The sequence below is a fragment of the Cebidichthys violaceus genome, unplaced genomic scaffold, assembly GCF_023349555.1.
Source record: "Cebidichthys violaceus isolate CVI_PGR_0920_01 unplaced genomic scaffold, fCebVio1.0.p SCAF_20, whole genome shotgun sequence".
NCBI lineage: Eukaryota > Metazoa > Chordata > Actinopteri > Perciformes > Stichaeidae > Cebidichthys > Cebidichthys violaceus.
Window position 1 is genome coordinate 12,499,173 of NW_027176373.1, and position 18,081 is coordinate 12,517,253.

General features: G+C 45.0%; 1 protein-coding gene across 3 annotated transcripts in view; it reads right to left on the reverse strand.

Moving 5' to 3' along the window:
• abr (ABR activator of RhoGEF and GTPase) overlaps positions 1-18,081 on the reverse strand; it is a 126,195-nt gene that overhangs the window by 16,608 nt on the left and 91,506 nt on the right. For all 3 annotated transcript variants that reach the window (XM_068716424.1, XM_068716425.1, XM_068716426.1), the window contains one exon: positions 17,861-17,992. In XM_068716424.1, coding sequence (XP_068572525.1) covers positions 17,861-17,992 — 132 coding nt within the window. The remainder of the gene's footprint in view (positions 1-17,860; positions 17,993-18,081) is intronic.

Genomic DNA, 18,081 nt, shown 5'->3' on the forward strand with positions numbered 1-18,081 from the left:
TGACTCCACACACATTAAAACAGACCCAGCGGTTCTGCACAGTTCCCCAAATCCCAAAATTTACTGCAAAAATAATAACCGGACAGCAATGTGCCTGGATAATATTTGTATGTCGTTGGAGGCGAACGCTCCGGTTTAGTTGGTTGGATGTGTTTTGCTGTGCATAAGGAGAGATGAATAAAGCGCCCTTATTTTCCTAAAAGGCTCTCGCGCAAATAAACATTTATACTGTGATAAATTCACCGTATGAGAGGGTGAACTGTGTGGGGCCTTGAGCTCAGGAGACGTGAGAATGATAACAAAAAAAGAAGGAAAGGAAAGATGCAAGGAAAGATGCAAGGAGGGAGGAGGAGTCCAACAGGGAGATGAGATTAAGAGTTCTTGAGGGAATTGGAGACTACATGAAAGAAAAGGAGGGAGAAAAAAATGAGTAATTAGTAAAAGTGGTAATCCTGGAAATGTTGGTGGTGTTAGTGGGGCTTCAGAGATCACATGACAATGTGGCCCTTAGCTCGTCTGATGTTTGATTTGCTCTGTGTGATACTCTTATGCTCTTTGACACCAACTACCCAGTTCTTCTACTGGAAATGTGTCCCCCGAGGACAACCACGCCTCGTCTTTTAAAGGGCGATTGTGGAGATGTTTTGAGGAATTTAATCACTGCTGTGTTGTTAGTCAGAATAAAATACTTTTTAAAAATGTAGTTGACTTTAACTTGAGATAAAAACCCATATTAAAAAGGCGAGATAGCAGATGGTTGACCCCTGAGTGCCTGCGCTCTGACATCAGGACCAGTCCCAGCTCTTAATTATAGATGTGCTGGGTGGCACGGCCCCTCGTAAAGCCGCTCCATGCGACCAGGCATGAGAGGGGGGAAGAAAGTGTTGAACCAGGTCCTGGTTTCCACTCCCTGACACGGCATCGCGATTATGTTGATTCTGCGATTCTCCGGCCTCCAACTCCTGCTGGCTTCAGCGCTGCTCCGCCAATCACAGCGACCTCCGAGAGCCGCAGATGAATTAATGCTCGGTCTGACATGAATACGGAGCAGCTCTGAATCCGTGCCTGGCTAATGTACATGCGATGGTCCCGACACTGCAGTCAGTCTGGTGCTTTAGTTGGTGCCTGTCATGTGACGAGCTCCAGTGACTGTACGGTGGACATCCTGGGAAACATTGCACAGCTGCTGAAAACATCTGCCTGTAAATGTTTTGTAGTTGACCTCCATTGTTCTTTCCCTTTTGCATGAAGCGAAAGCTTGTGAGTGACGCTAAGCAGTCGACAAAGATGTTAAGTAATTTAGCCAGAAATTCCCGAGTTCATATTTGACATTAACAAGATCTTGTTAACCGCAACTCCAGATTTTCCAAAAGGAAGCTGTGCAGTGGCTCTCCTCACAGCAAGAAGGTCCCGGGCTCTGATCCAGCTCCCAGCGGGGGTCTTTCTGTGTTTTCATGTTCTCTCCTGTCCTGCCTGACCTGTAGTGTACGGATGGATGGCTCGTACATTAGATTGTACAAAGGAATGTTTATTATGGAAAAGCTCAACAATCGTTAACTAACTCCGGGAACTCACTGCACCCAGAGAAAAACTGTTTCAACATGCAACTCCTCGTAAAAAAAAGTGCAACCTGTCATTTTGTCATTTACATTTTTTCGACGGATTAAACGTGTTAATTGATGAGTTTTAGAGGAGCTTTGGAAAGACCAGGCTAGCTGATTCCCCCTGCTCTAGTCTTCATGCTAAGCTAAGCTAATTGACTCCTGGTTGACATGAGTGGTAAAGATGTCATCCAACTCTGAATTAGTGTATTTCTTAAAATGACGAACTATTCCTTTGATACAGAGCTGGCGGAAATTGCTTCAAACTCCACAGAGCATTTCAGAGTGCATCAGTGTAAATTTGAAAAAGTTTTGGGAAGCTCCAGGCTCTAACTTTAATCTATTTTTGCTATTTATTTTCTGCATTTAAGGAGGCACACTGAGCATTTTAATCAGGGCTACTATGATCGCCACTAAAATATAGTTACTGTTAATAGCTGATCTGTATTTTTACTATCATGGTGAACACACAGGGGTTTGTTGTTTGTTCTATTACATGCATGAATATAACAGTAAGCTTCTGTTCATGTGGGCTTTGAACTGCAGCCCCAACTCATTCATATTGTAACGTTATTACCATTTCAAGAACAAAAAGATGAAATCAAAGGGGGAAGTGGCTTCAGGTTTATTTGAAAAAGTGCTGTGTTTCTACCTTGGAGACCTGTGATTGGCTGACGTTGACAGCCACAAGCTGTGTTGCGAGCAGATAATTCAATCTGATTCGAATCGAACGGTCCATATAAGTATGTTTACTGGATGACCCTCTGCACCTCTTTGATCTGTCCTGCTGCCTTCACTGGAGCTAAGGCAAAAGGAAGAGAAAACAGGGGAAAAGGAAGTGTGTGTGTGTGTGTGTGTGTGTGTGTGTGTGTGTGTGTGTGTGTGTGTGTGTGTGTGTGTGTGTGTGAGAGGGGGGCTTTCGAGGGAGGGTCCTTCAGGGTACAGTGGGTGTGCTAAAATGGGAGTGAAGAGGCGGGGAGGGGGTTTGGCAGGGTGGGAAATCACAGCCTTAGGGTGCTCTGCAGATCATTCCTGCTTCCCTTTCATCTGAGCCGTTTGGGAGGAGGGGGGGGGGGGGGGCACCCTCCTCAGATTAACCACTCCATCACTTATTAAGCACTTTGGAACAAAAGTGGTGATGGAGAGCCAGGATGAGGAAGGAAAAGGGAAGGTTTAATTTGCATGTAGCTGCAGTCGGGTGCGTGTTGTTGGGCATGATGAGAAGACGAGTGGGTGGAAAAACGAAGCATTCACGGTATGAAAAGAGTAGAAAAGACCAACATTTGACTTAGTGGTAGATTAGTGTAGCCCCCACAACCATGTTATAACTGTATCGCTTCTCTAAAGAATATTTTGGGCTCTGATCAGTACACTTGGACACAGATGAGGACGGAAAAAATGAGCGAGAGAAGACAAAGCACAAAAAGAGGCGGAGGAGCAGAGTGATGCAAGAGCAAACGGTGAAGCAGCAACGCTGCAGGATCTGCACGACAAACCTCTGTTCAAACAATGAGGTCACACTCAGCATACACGCTGCTCTTCACATTTTTACTTCCTCCTAATTGTTTGTAATTGTTAAATGCCACGTTAATCGGCCCAATATTGATTTAGTCTTACTTCTATTGTCATAATTCCTCATTACGATGTAATTATCATTTACTCGGCTGTGTTGCCACAGCAAGGACCAAGATTAAAATGTGTCGCTTCTCGGCTCAAAGTGTATTTGTTCATCGGATCCTCCTTAGTGGAGGTTATTACAGCTAAACAACACAGTGCTCTTTCTTTAATTAAAACTGATCCCCCCCCCCCATCCCGGGCAAACATAGAATACAATCTGAGCACAGCTGAAGCTTGAGTTTGCTTTAAATAAACACCAACAGCCCACAATAAAGCTGCACGAGGCAAATTTGCATTTTTTTTTCAAAACCCCCAAGTGGAAAATAACTTTTGGGATTTTTTTTCTTTTTTTAAAGTTACCATAACATCCAGAGTGTCAGAGCTGGTTTAACCATCACTGCTGTGTGCAGTTCCAGGATGGAGCAGTTGCTTGTTGTATTTTGAGTTTTATCTGTGTAAACAGGCCAGAGGTCAGACATAAGTCTCAGGGTGACACGTTCTTCTCTGTCTCAGCATCTCCTCACACAACCATTGAGCCCTTTGTGGCATTGTGGATGTCATCCCATTATGCTGTAGCGGTGGTGTCCGTGTTGTGCCCTCTGCTTGACTGGGCTGTGTTACATCCAAACAGCGTGACCCAGTTCCAGTGATGAAGAGAGCGCAGCCTCACGGGATGACGCTGCTGCAGACCTGCCTGAATAATTCACTCTTAAAAGTGTAAACTCACCTTAACGAGTACACGGGCAGGGAGAAGGATGAGGCAACTGGAGGTTACAGTAAAAAGCCCAGAGGAAAAAATTATTTTGAGTAGGACTGTCTAAATGTCCCATGAGGCCCATGAGACAGTGTTTCACACAAGTGAACCCAATTCAAACTGTCAGTCTTCTGAATTAAAACCAAATACATGCTTTCCAGTTTTGGGAAGAGTGTTCATAATGTTGACATGTTTTCTTCAAATAGTCCACAAAATCCACAAAACTCCCACCCCTCCATTTGACACTAATGCTAAGCTAACTGGCTGTAGCTTTATTTATATTCAGCGTACAGAAATGAAAGTGGCATCCATCAAACTCCAAGCAAGAAAATTCCCAAAATATGAAACTATTCCTTTGTTCAGAGAAGTTTAAAACAAAAAAGTGAAATGCATGGCCCACCATTTATTAAAATGATTATCAGCGTTGAATGTGACTGAGGCGGTGTATTGTGTCAACATTAATGAGGGACATGAAATCCCCATCACCGAAGAAATCTGTTTCGTAAGCTGACATTGTCTTTTCCATCAAAAATGTCAAGCGTCAGCTGTTCTGCTAACTAATTAATTCCCCCCCCCCGGCACCACGCTTTATTTCCAAAAATAAATAAATAAATAAATCAGTACAGGGTCAAACCTCATTAGCAGGTGAAGAAGCCATCAAAGAGGAGAATCAATGAGTTAATCAATCAGGGACTCTACCTGCCTCAGCTCCTGATGATTGGGTTGTCATGGTGACCAATCTCTGTGCTAACAGTGTTAGCGGGGAGGCGCAGTAAACCACCTCAGGGTTAAGGAGAAAGCTGTGGTTAAACACTTTCTCTCTGATGTCTCTCACTACTCTCCCGTCTCTTCTTTTCTTTCTTCTTACTTTAATCCTCCATCTTTCTGCTTCCAACTCACAGATAAAGAAGACGGCCGACGGACCAAACAAGAGCGTTTTTCCACTAACGGTCGATACCGAGCGGCCAGTGTCAGTGACTTGTGTCTAACCAGAGCTGACCTGCCCTCCTTCACACTGGCAGGAGGGAGAGGAGAAGATACAAGCAGGGAGAGGCGCAGTCAACCCAAACAACTCCTCCGCAGCTCCCGCAACACACACGCTTACAGTACACATCGTTCTCCCGGCTATTATACAATACGCATTACATAAGTCATACAGTTTGTGACTCTGTGAAACAGACTTCTGAGGTGCCATCCCTCGTCAACACCCACTCGGCTCTTTGAAAAGCAGGACCAGCACAGGGAACAGGTACAACATCCCCGCCGGATCGACGCATTTTAGGATTCTGCCAAGGACATTTCATAGGGGAAAAAAAACAAAAAACAAAACATTGCTCAGATGATTTCTGCATGACATGCAGGTTATGCAACATGCCGCTTGAAGCAAAGCAATGCACAGAGAGCACTAGTCATCTGAGAGGAGTGTTTTTCCGCAAGGTTACTTATACTGGTACATTTCAGTGGGTATTATTCTAAAGTGGCTAATTTCAAATTGTGCCTTATTCAGGTTTTGCATAACAACATTAGCAAACTTATAAAGAGTTTTATAAAGATAAACAGCCTAAATTGCTGACATTAGAACAGTTTTGATCCGCATTTCATCACCGTTCCTCTCCGTAGAGGTTTAACATGTCTTTAATGTGTGAACAAGGCAGAAGATAGAGTTGCAGAGCTTTGATCCCCGACACGTATTGCGAGGCATCGGTCTGCTCTGCAGCAGAACAGCTGGATTTGGCGAGGCCGTGAACACGACGAGCTAACCACACTGGTGACCTCATCTTCTACACAGCTGACAAATTCAAAACATCCTCGCAGGGAGTCTGGGGGGGACTTTAGAAACATTTCCTCCACATGAAAACAATTACATCATCATTCAGCTCGTTTGTGGGGGCGAGAGGAGGCCAATAAGGTCCCAGGTCAGAATTCAAGAAGGGGTAAAAAGACCTTTGTTATCGCAGCAACGAAAGGGTTCAACAATAACGAAGAATCCACCTCGTAGCCATTACTGCTGTATGTTTACATCATTTTAACTCATTACAGCATGTGTACATCTGCCAAGCGAGGGATGCTTTGTTACATTAGTGAAGGTTACACACCTGTCAGGGTGGCCGGCTGTCAGCTGCACATTATCAAAGCACTGCACTATCAGCGACAATTGCAGACTGTAAAAAAACAGTAATACCACAAAACCTAATAAAGCCTCGGGTTTGGACCTTCGAGAGCGGGAGGGGTTTCCGATACTTGCTGATAAAAATAAAAACAAATTAGATGAAGGCCTGTGCAATTAGTACGCCGGCCCAGAGTTCACGTGGTCTGCACAGTCCGAACAGGAAATGGGCAGCCTCCCTCCCTCGCCCTGGGACAGGAAGTCATAAAGCGGGATCAAACGCCTGGCACTGCTCACGGCCCTGCCATGCTCACGGCATAATGTCATGGGAAGTCACGGACTCAACAACAGCATAAAGCCTGCCGCAATAACCGAAGTTATGAAAACGTGATCCGCTGACGGGGGGGGGCTGGGATTCTGCAGAGCGCACATTGTGTACATGGAGCTAAACACCCTTATGGATCAGTCTGAAGTCATGTCAGCGTTTTAACTACCGACTGCTTTCACATTAAACTTGGAGAGGCCCTGTGCCGCTCTGAGAAGTGGAGTGGACGAAATATGGAAAGGTCTTGCTGAAATGTTGAGAGGGAAAATGAACTGGAAAGCACGCAGGTTTGAGCACTGACCTGAAACTAGTGAGCCAAACACCTCATGAGAAAAGATAAAAGCAGCCAAAAATCCATATAGTATTTATATGTAAAGTTATTTCTAACCAGTTAAGATGAGTATACAACCAGTAATCATTCAAAATAAACTGATTTTAGTGACAAAAACCATCAAGCTAACACCCTTTAAATCTCACCTCTCAGCTGTCATGCACTTACTGGATGTTGCTCTTTATTTGTGTCTGTCCACTGTACCATTATGTTTAGAAAATCTGGACCTCATATCTCAGCCACTGTACATCAGCTCATGCTTACATTAGAGTTAAAGGCCACAGTCTAAATAAGGCTAAAACAGAGGAACCGCACTATTTCAAGGACCTGGCATTCCTTTTAAATCTTCCTAAAGGCCTGGGAAGAACACTGTTAAGAAATATATTTCCCTCAGCCAGCAGTTTTCATGTCCACTCACCCCGCCCCATCTAACAGGCATATTCAGTGTGTGTGTGTTTGCGGCTGGGGGCTTTCTCTCTTGACTCATCAGTGAACACGGTTAGATCTCTACAGGAGCCGAGCAGATGCCTCCGCAACACTCCGACATGCAAAGGCTGAACGCAGAAACCCGAGAATAACAGCTGCAGTACCTCAAGCTATGATTAAGAGTCAGCTACTGCTTCATCTGCATATGGCGTGGAGCAAACACAAGCTAAACACGAAACCAAACAGCCTAATCTCATCTTCATCAAAAAGCCTCATAAGAAATGAACAACACTTTTCTTTCACATATTTGCAACAAGCAGGAGCGCTGTCCTTCACGAGTGAGAGAGTTACTGGGGATTTGGGGGCCAGGCGGTGCGTGGAAACAAAGCTGACAGCTTACTGGGGCGGGCACACACACACACACACACACACACACACACACACACACACACACACACACACACACACACACACACACACACACACACACACACACACACACACACACACAGGTACTTCTACAAAGACTGAGGGGCTCGAGGACAAGGAGCACCCGAGGAATGAGCGCACATGTGCACTCACAGCTCTCTGCAGACAGCAGGAGTGAAGCTCATCTTTCAAAAATTATTGGAATTTTCCAACAGGGATCTCAACGAGCAAATAAAATGGAAACGTGACTCAAAAGCTCTCGCGACCATGATGGTCAAACCATTCGTTGTTTTTCCGGCGTCTTGTTGGGAAAGGTCACCTGCCTCTGTCCGAACATCGGTAGATGTGAACCACTTCTGCTGATACAACATGTTGTCGTTGGATCATGGACGTTCCCGCAAAGAACGAGAAAACCAGGATGTCAGTAATCCCTCTGACACACTATACTGCAGAATTCTGTGAGGCGCTTCTGGGGAAAACGTTTGTGGTGAAAGCAGACGGGAGGCAGTGGGGAAGTGTGGTGAACAGGAAGATCAAGTGTTTGACCAAGATGCCGAATTCATACGAGCTTTACAGACATTACTTGACCAGGACTGCACAATTAATTGCAGTTCATTTTCAAATACAAAAAAGGTCGAAACGTGTGTCAAAATATAATTTAAAATGTTATATTGTTGTGCCATCATGAGATTTCTTCATTCCAGCAAAAATCACACCATAATCATTTCAATATGTTTTTCAGTGAAATTGAGACTAATGATGTAAAACGATCATTCTCTCTAATATTGCAAATCCTACCACAATTGCAATATCGGTCAATGAGTAGATATTTTTCCTAAATCGCTGCTGACCCTGACCGTCCAACTTCTACAAAGATGAAGCATGCTACAGTTGTGTTTACGCACTCTGGATTAAAGCCACAACTCAGCATAAAACAAGAAAGCCCAATTGTACTTCCATCCATCCCTGGTGCCGAGTCCGACTACTGTACTCCCCACCATATCTCCAATTCCTTGAAGAAGCCAAACCTCAAACTGGCCCCGCAGCAGATCCACCGTCCTGCATAATGAGGTGCAGGACCAAGCTGGGCAAATACTTGCTCAATCTCAGGCCCCAGCTGTGGCCATGTGGAAAGCATCAACGTTCCTGCACAATCATCACGTCTAAACAAAACCTGCCAAGGAGAGCATTTTAACAAAGTGGCATTCGAGTAAACGCTACATCTTCATAACCGTCGAACCCGATCACCGGCTTCCCGGGGCTCAAAAACTAAAGCAGCCCGGAGCAAACGTCAGCCGCAGATGGACATCCATCATATCTTACTGCTGGAGGAGCAGCTCTGGTCCCCCGAATGGCCACTTGAAAGCCACAACGGACTCTCGGTGCTGGGACACAGTGTGTTGCTGAGGCCCATTTACTTTAATATGGGCCAGAAGTCTGCCAACGACAACAAGAGGAAAAGGGATGCAGAGTGTTTGGGGGATTAAAGAAGACAGAGTTGCATCTGGTGGTCAGAGACTTGGTTCTGTCAGGGAGGTGAAATCTGATGAAGAAAGAAGAAGAAGGCAGAGAACCATTGAGGGGGGGGGGGTCTGTGTAGAGCTGTCCAACCAGTCAACCAAGCAAGGAGGAGGACAGTGTGTTCACTTTCCTGCAGAGACTGAGATGAGAAAATCAATTCCACTCTCATAGTAGTCACATTGCCCAATATAAAACACACACTTACATTTTTGTGAGAATTAAACAAACAAGATGTAATGTGTTAATTAACGAGCTTTAGAGTTGCTGGTAGGCAGAGTTAGTTACCTTTGGACAGAGCCAGGCTAGCTGTTTCCCCCCGCTTCCAGTCTTTATGCTAAGCTAAGCAAACAGCTTGTTGGCTAGAGCCTCACATTTAATACAGAGTGGTATTGGTAGTTAATAATAACCACTTGGTTTGAGGATTTAAACGTAAGCGTATGTCAGTTTGGGGATTGAGGTGACATGACTGATGCTGTCATTTTTTGTTGGGAGGCCATGTCCTGATACTACTTTATATGATGTGTTCTATGAATTTCATATCATAAAGATTTAAAATACCAGCCTAAAACAATACATAAACCCTGGTAACAGACAAACAAAGGAACGCATCGAGGAAGACTGCCACACACAGGACACCCGTCCATTGACCACCCAGGGATTTCACAGACCCGAGTCAATCCATGAGTCGAGCCTCTCAGTGCGCTGGCAGGCAGAGCCGAGCATGAAATGAGCTTTGGCCCTCAGAGAGTCCGACTGGGACCGTAAGAGAGGGACGAGGTGAATCTCTTTCCCCCAATGTCATCTGCTGTCTATAAATCCACAGCTTGAGAGCAGCCAGGGGAACGTGTGAATGTGATGTTCATATGTGAATTCGAAGAAAAGATGACTGCACTGCACTGAGGGAGGGAAAAAACAACTGGATATGAAGAGAGAGAGACCACCAAAGAGGGAACACAGCTTATAATCAAATGAAAAAGAATTTATTCTGTCACCATTTGTTGGTCTGCTAGCAATGAAAACTGGATGAGAGCGGCTTGTTTTGAACACAGCGGGGTCACAGAGACAGCGAGAGGATCGGGGTGTTAACGAGAGGCCTGCTCGTCGTTATTAACGGCCGCTTCTCTCTGCGCTCCTGTCTCAAACTGCAGAGCCTCCGCATTGTTCTCCTCAAGGTTTCAAAGCTACTGAGCAGCTGAAACAGAAAGAGAGACACTGTTAGTAACAGCCGGGTTAACTGATCGGTGAAAACGGAAAACTCGAGCTCTTACGGCTGGAACGAGAGGCTCTCATCATCTCTCATAGGTATTTTTTTTTTATCTGAGCGCGGACGTTGACGACCCTTGTGTTCAAATGTGACACTCTTTGTATTATCTGACCCTCCCCCCTCTTTTAGACTGTTTCCAATTATTTCTGAACCCCGACTCCTCCACAAGACAAAAGGGCGGTGGTGAATGCGTGGAGAGATTCACGGTGTCTCTCTGGAGAGTATTTCATTTCTCGGGCTGTGATGAGCTCCTTTGTTCTCCCTTTAACTCTCAGCATCACATAATTGGCCACCATCTGGGGCTCTCGTTGCTATTCTCCTCCTCCGTCTCTTCCTCTTCTGTGCCTCACTAAGCGCTAAGCACTCAGCTCTCAACGTGCGCTGCGCATTGGTGGATGTTCGTGGTAGGAAATCCTACATCTGTTGTCAATCTTTTTACACTTCCCTGAAACATTATGTAATGTTATTATGAGGAGCAGTGCGTTTGTATTTTCTGCTTGAGACATGGAGGGATAGGTGGTGTATCGAGGGAAAAGGAGACGGAGAGATGTGAAGGAGGTCTAACAGAGATCCTTTAGCCTTTAAATTTCCACTCGCTTTGCTCTTCCTACGCGGTTCACAGTTCACTCTTTATACTGAAGGCTGAATCAAAAGTCTGTCCGACGCCTGCGACTTCTACAGCAGCGGCAGAGATTTAAACCACTTCTGGCATCCTTTTTCTCTTAACTGGTTACATTCAGAATCCGAATTTCACTGTCAAAGCTAGAAATCCATCATGTTTTTTGGATGTTAGCAGTGTGGCTGCATGGATGGCAATGTGGGTCGGTCGGTGCACCACTCTGGTCCAGACTGAGATATCTCAACAATGGATGGGTTGCCGTGAAATCTTGCACAGTCATGGTTTCCAGTGGATGAAGGACTTTGGCGACACCCTGACTTCACCACTTGTGTCACTGCGAGGTTAGTTTGGCTGACCACACGGAGCAAAAGAACAACTGCGGGTCAAACTGCAGCCAACTCTTGCTCCCAATACAAATGCATTTAGGCTACTTGCTCTTCATGATTACCATCATTCTTCTGATGTTCAAGCACATGTCGGCCTTCATCAGACTGTAAGGCCAGGACAGTCCAACACGCCGACATTTGGTTTTGCTGCTGTCCTCCATACGGGATTTACTATCAGAAGATGGCATCATAACATTACATTCCTCATTCTTGCCTTTTCCTACCAGCCGGGAAGATCTGACTCACAACAAAAACCCGACAAAAGCATAGAGCTGGATGACAAATGTTGATCAAATGTGTCTGTTTTGTCTTCGCGCTCGCACATCAACTAGATTCGGCAGGTCAGGGGCTTTTCCTATTCCACCCGCAAAGAGAAAAGCAGTGGGTATCTGCGTGTTTGCATGATCTAAGAATGCTTTCAGCGGTGCGTGTAGTTATTTAGGGCATGCACATCCCAAGTGGCGGAGAGTGGATGTTTCAAGTGGGAACAAAGGGCGTCTAAGTGAGGGTTGTGACGGAGGAGCTGCTTTGTGGGAAGATGACAGGGAAAAGACTAAAAATCCATCAAAACACTGCTATCAGCTCCACTGATCAAGGATCGTCTGATGAGGAAGTCGGCTTAATTGGGACTCCTCAATAAAAAAGCACCATATGCTCAAAAAAAGACAGACTATGAAGAATGAGCCTCATTAAAAAAAATACGGTGAAGAAATAAACGATAGGGAACACAAAGCATGAAATAATAGAGTTTATGAGGAAAAGCAAGAACAAATACACACCGCATCCACCTACAACCCCCACCTCAACACACACACACACACACACACACACACACACACACACACACACACACACACACACACACACACACACCTAGCCAGACAAAGGAGGCACAAGCTAATAAACACCAGGTAACGTAGCAGACTGAAGTTATTGATATCATTTACAATGTATTAGCCCATCACCCATTTGTGTGTGTGCGTGTCTGGTTTGTCCCCAGGGGGGACTGAACACACACAGCAGAGCCCCATTTGTTAATGTTGTTGACAGCTATGTGGTTTTGTGTGTGTGTGTGTGTGTGTGTGTGTGTGTGTGTGTGTGTGTGTGTGTGTGTGTGTGTGTGTGGCCGCAGGGGGTGGTGTGTAGGATGGAAACATGACAGATCACAGCCCTAAATGACGGGGTAGCAGAAACAAAATAAATGACACCATCTATTAGACATCATTTATATTAATACCTGCACACTGAAGCATTAATACACACACACACACACACACACACACACACACACACACACACACACTCTCATTAAAAACCACTGAGCACCATGTTCAAAACAAATACCACATGAAATACCACCATCCTGAATGCCCCAGAGGCAAGACATTTTCAACAGAAAATACAAAGAACGAAAAAAAAACCCAACAACAGTCAGATAGGAGTCCTGGGAAGTTTCCATGAAAAGCAAAAGAAAGAAAATATTAATTTTGTTCCCATTCGTGTAAATGCTGTGCTGCACTGCTATAGTTTTATTTAGTTGACTATAAAATATAAAGAATCCAAAATATGTTAATTTTGAACTGCCACTTTCCCCATCCGCTTACAAATACCTTTACTGCTTTTCTAAAGGAACATTCTTCACTGTTTGTACTGTACAGACTACTAAACCAGGCTTTATTTCATCCTCATGGCAGCCTGATGTTGGCACGATGTTTGATCGAGTGCTGAGAGATTAGATCAGAGTTTGAGGCCGGCACTTTCTGCACTGGCTGAGTGCCACTGGTCCACAAGCTTCACCGCTAATTCTCTAGATGGCCGGCCTGCTATTAGCCCGAACAATGGCACGTTCACCGATAAACCCGTAACACGTAGCATGTAAATGTCAAACTTTGCATCTAATGCCTCGCAGTGGAGGAAAGCGCTCCGACTCTTAAGTGGGAGTGAGAGTGCAGCTAGAGGCTCGCCCTCAAACTTTACAACCCCTCTGCACCCGTACTTTTACAGTAACTCCCGGCTAATGCGTGCACCCCCTGTCCAGCTCCCCAAGCTTCGGTGAGGGAGCTAAGAGCTGCCGGGAACAACAACTTCGCCCCTTTCCCTTATGCCCAACTTCTCTGGCTCGCATTATCTCCGGGAAGTCATACAAAACTATCAGGTGACTGCGTACCGAGGCCTTATAACAATGCTGCGATGGATGGAGGGAGGGGTTGACATGCGCTCACCGGAAGCAAATAAAATAAAAACAAACCCCAGCGTTGCGCAGAGGAGGGTGCACGAGTGATGGGAGGATAAGGGGAAGGAGGAGGGGGGGGTCAAGAGGTCGAGGTGGAGTCCCTTTGCTGGGGACATCGCTAGAGATGTTACATGACTCACAAGGAATAATAGGATCATCGGATGCTGCTGCAGCAACGAGCAGCGTTAAGGACGGGACTCTGCAGAGAACGTGCTGTTCCTCTGTAGACACACAGTGTGAGGTACGCTGTGAGGAGGACCTTCAGTACAGCACCATGTGGTGTTGGCTCTGATCTCTTAAGTGATTGACTCACAACAATGTGGTTACCAGCAATGTGCTGGTAAGACAAAAGACAAGAAAAAAATTAGACCTCTGCGCTCCCCCAACAGCCCCACAGTTATCTTTTTAATCTTACTTTGATTGGGTGGATAATCATGCTCTGAGTTTGGGAGCTTTGGGGGATGTAAATAGGAAGTGTCGTGTTGCTATGGAGTCAGTTTGTTAGCTGCGAGCTACAACTTCAGCTGTGCGCCTGTGGCAAACTGGCACCATCGAAAGCGTGCTGTGTTAGCTATTAGCAAGTCCTGTTTGCAGTGCACCCATGCATGTTCAGACCCCTGTCACTGGACCGCTTTGAGACTGAAAAAAAACTCTAAAAACATGAAAAACAACACTCTCATCCCCTGATAAGACAAGTGATAAAAGCCCAAAGAGGAGAACCCAGGGGATTCTGGGACAGTGCCACACGAGGGCCGGATTACCAGATGAAAGGATGGCTGCCGCTGGGTGATACGACGCGTCCCTGCAGCACAAAGCACTGGGGCGGTTAACCCAAACAGTTACATAACTGGTCCTCTGAAGACGAGTATCGCGAGCTACGGCCGACACATGAGGGTCACTCGGGAGAAGCGGTGCACGAGGCAGACCAGGAGATCGTCTGCACTTTCCACCCGTAACCAGTTCCAAGTCAGATCCCTTTTGTGTTCCTTTAATGATAGACTGAACAAAACCACGGCAGCCAGAGGTTTATGCAGCCTCACACTGGTAATGAAATCAGAAATAATGTAATCAAAGTCTCCGATTGTAACTGAAGTCACGCTGTTCGCCCACAAAAAAGTTTGTTTAGCCAGAGGACAATCAACGGCTACAGAGCAAAAAACATCAGCGGCAACACACCGAAAAAATAACACACCGGAGGCAGCGCTTCTCTTAAACTGGCAACTTCTGGGAGCTGATACTAATCAATTTGGCAAATTGCCTGCTCGGAGATATTTCAGAATCTATTTGTGTTGTCAGTTTGAGACACAGGGGCAGAGAAAACCCGACGTCGTTGCCATTAAGTGGAGGATTAGCAACGTGACCTCAGAGGTCAGAGGTTATCAGCTGGGGGGGGGGGGGGGGGATTTTTCCCTCGTGTGGATAAGCTACTCAATCAAACATGATAACACGGCTTTCTCTTCGCTGTTTGCGGGTGTGTGTGTGTGTGTTTGTGTGTGAGTGTGCTCACTCCTGAACGAATCAAAAAAATTTGACAGGTCTAATTGTCGCTATCAAAATAAAACCTCTGGCCCAAACATAACATCCTTTAATGACAGAGTGACAAAGTGAAGTAACAGTGGTGAAAAAAAAAGGAAAGAAAAGAAAGAAAACTTCAAGCCAAATATGCCCTTTTACGGTCTGTCAGTATTCACGGTCCGTCAGTATTCCACAAGCTTGTTAAATAAATCAGAGGGTCTCCAGAGAGAAAAGCAAACCACTGAAGGCTCCTTCTAAACTCGGCTTCACCAGGAAAGCAAACAGCTCGGGTCCAAGTGGAAGTCTCTCTCGGTATGCGCTCTGGACTGTGGAGCAGACCGATGCTCCTCTGTACAATACTTAGGCTCCCTGGCTGCCAGAACCACAAGACACGAGACATCTGCGTAATGTGATGACACATCACTCAAAAGCAGAAACGTATAGTGCAGTCCGATAAAACACTCCGTACTCAGACTTCATCAGCGTTAAGTGACATTAAACCCTGAGAATTCAAACTAAAAAGGTTAGGATTTATTATGGTACGGTTGGCCCTGATCTCTGAAGTGATAAGACTCTCAACAACGTGGATACCAGAAATTATTACGGATTATTTTTATTATCGCTTAATCGGCTGATTATTTTCTCAATAAATTGATTATTGTTTATAAAATGTCAGAAAACTTATATATAATTTCCCATATCCTAAGCTGATCTCTACAAATGTTCAACCAACAGTCCAAAACCCAAATATATTTCACTATCATACAGTATATCACAAATCCTTTATGAGACTGGAACCAAAAAAGAATTAGTCTTTAAAAATGACAATTATTAAACAATCAAAATAGCTGCCTGTCAATCGTCTAATTAATCAATTAACTAATTGTTGCACCTCCACACAGCTGATAGAATCAGTGGAGACTGATTTATCTATAAAAAGGTCCACTTCTTTCTCTACTGTACACAGCCCCCTCTGTAGTGCACACTCACACAACATTCCCACCCTCTCAGACTCTGGGATAGAACATGCCATTCTCTCTCTCTCTCTCTCTATTTCTATCCCCTATCTCTATTTTCCCCTCCACACAGCGAGCCAGAGGACATGTGGTGTGTTTATTTGTTTTTTTTGGCAGTTGTTGGCTGGAAGTGGATGTTCCCAGCAGCAGCAGCAGTGTTTGTCTCTGTGACTGGCAGTCGTACCAGAAAGAATGGCTTTTACTGTCATATAAGATACACCGCTGAACCACTGATGAACCACTGTACCTTATGTGGAGAGATAGGATGGACCACTTTAACAGAGGACAGGGAATCAAATAGTATATTAGTCATCCGTATGATTCCACCTAAAAACAGAGAAAACTAACTAAATGTTTCATAGTGATGAAGTCCTTTTTCTGCCAATTACTTTACACACAGGCACAGAAACAAATGTGCACACATACATGCATGTGCACAATTACTTTTTAATCCTGTCATAGATCAGCCAATCGTTTATCAGGAACCATTTAACTGTTTTTTTACCACACTACACTAAGCAAAGATTGACTGGTAGCCATTCATAGATAAACATCATCTCCGTACAGTAGGTCTCTCTATTCATTATTTTAGTAACATCCAAGTTCATAAAAAGAATAAATCCAATGCCACATTAAGATGCATGTGGATCTGATAGATTTGCTTATGTGGTGCAGACTCATTCCCATTTGCTCTTCAGACGAAAATCAAAGACAACACGAATCATCCAACTGAATGAGAAAAGCATGAGAAGTGGTGGTGCCAAACAGGAAACGCTACAACAAATATATTGTGGTTGTTTTTTTTAATCCCTCATAGGTCTGAGGAGAAAACCCACCAAAGATCATACGATTTATAAGATATTTCTGAGTCGCGTCCTTTGCTTTAAAATGCAACGTGATCGTGAATGATTCATGTCTGCCCCACTTTCCTCTCTGTGTTAAACAGGAGATTTGTATTCCCGGTGCAACCTGTCACTGATGCTGCTTTTACCTGCAACTACAAATGTTATTCTACGTGCAGCAGCAGCAGCAGCAGCAGCAACAAACAAATCTTGAAAAGTTTGAGCAGATTTTTAACTTCTGTCAAGTTTGCAGAGTTCAGAAATAACCTGCTTCAAGCTCACTTCTGGCACCACTTGGGAAAAACATGAGGACACTAACCGATGATGAGAGCTACTGAGACCCCTCACAGCTGACCTGAATTCACCAAGCGGGGCTCTGCCGATTGCAGAGGAGGAAAACTGCAACGGCAGCAATTGGAACTGAACCGCAGGGGGAAAAATGACAGGAGTCAAGCTTCACTGGACCAAACAGATTTTTTTTTTTCAAACAAGTTCTGGAAAAATAGAAACACGACTCCTCTGCTTATGCAAAACTTAAAACAACGGCGCATGAGCGGAGAGCAGTGCTTTGCCTTACTCCAGAGAAACCACAGATTCCACTATGTAGGCAGGATCCACTTAACAAGACCGAGAGAGATTTTTTATAGCAACGTTTCTCACAATAAGACAGGGGAAACCCCCCTTATATAAACTGGCGTTCAGACTAATAATCCAACCAGCATCATTAGAGGCCACCAAGACAAAACCACTCCAGTGTGTGTCAAGGCTAGACGGCAAATTAAAATGAGTCGCATGCTGGGAAACGTCCCCGAGAGGACAGGGACGTCTCTCTTTGCCCATTGGTTGTTTCTGTGACAGCCTGTCGGCTTCTTACCTGGACTTGCCCTTTGCCCATGATCTTGTCCACAATCTCGTTGTCGTCCTTGTTGAGCATGCTCTTGTCGTAACAGTTCTCGTAGCACAGGATCCGCAGGTACTGGGAGCCCTCCAGCTCGATCTCAAACTCCTGTTCAACCACACAGAAAAGGAGAATAACATATTTGCGATCGCGTGGCGACAAAAAACGCAGCGATGCTCTGGTAAGAGGAGGGTGAC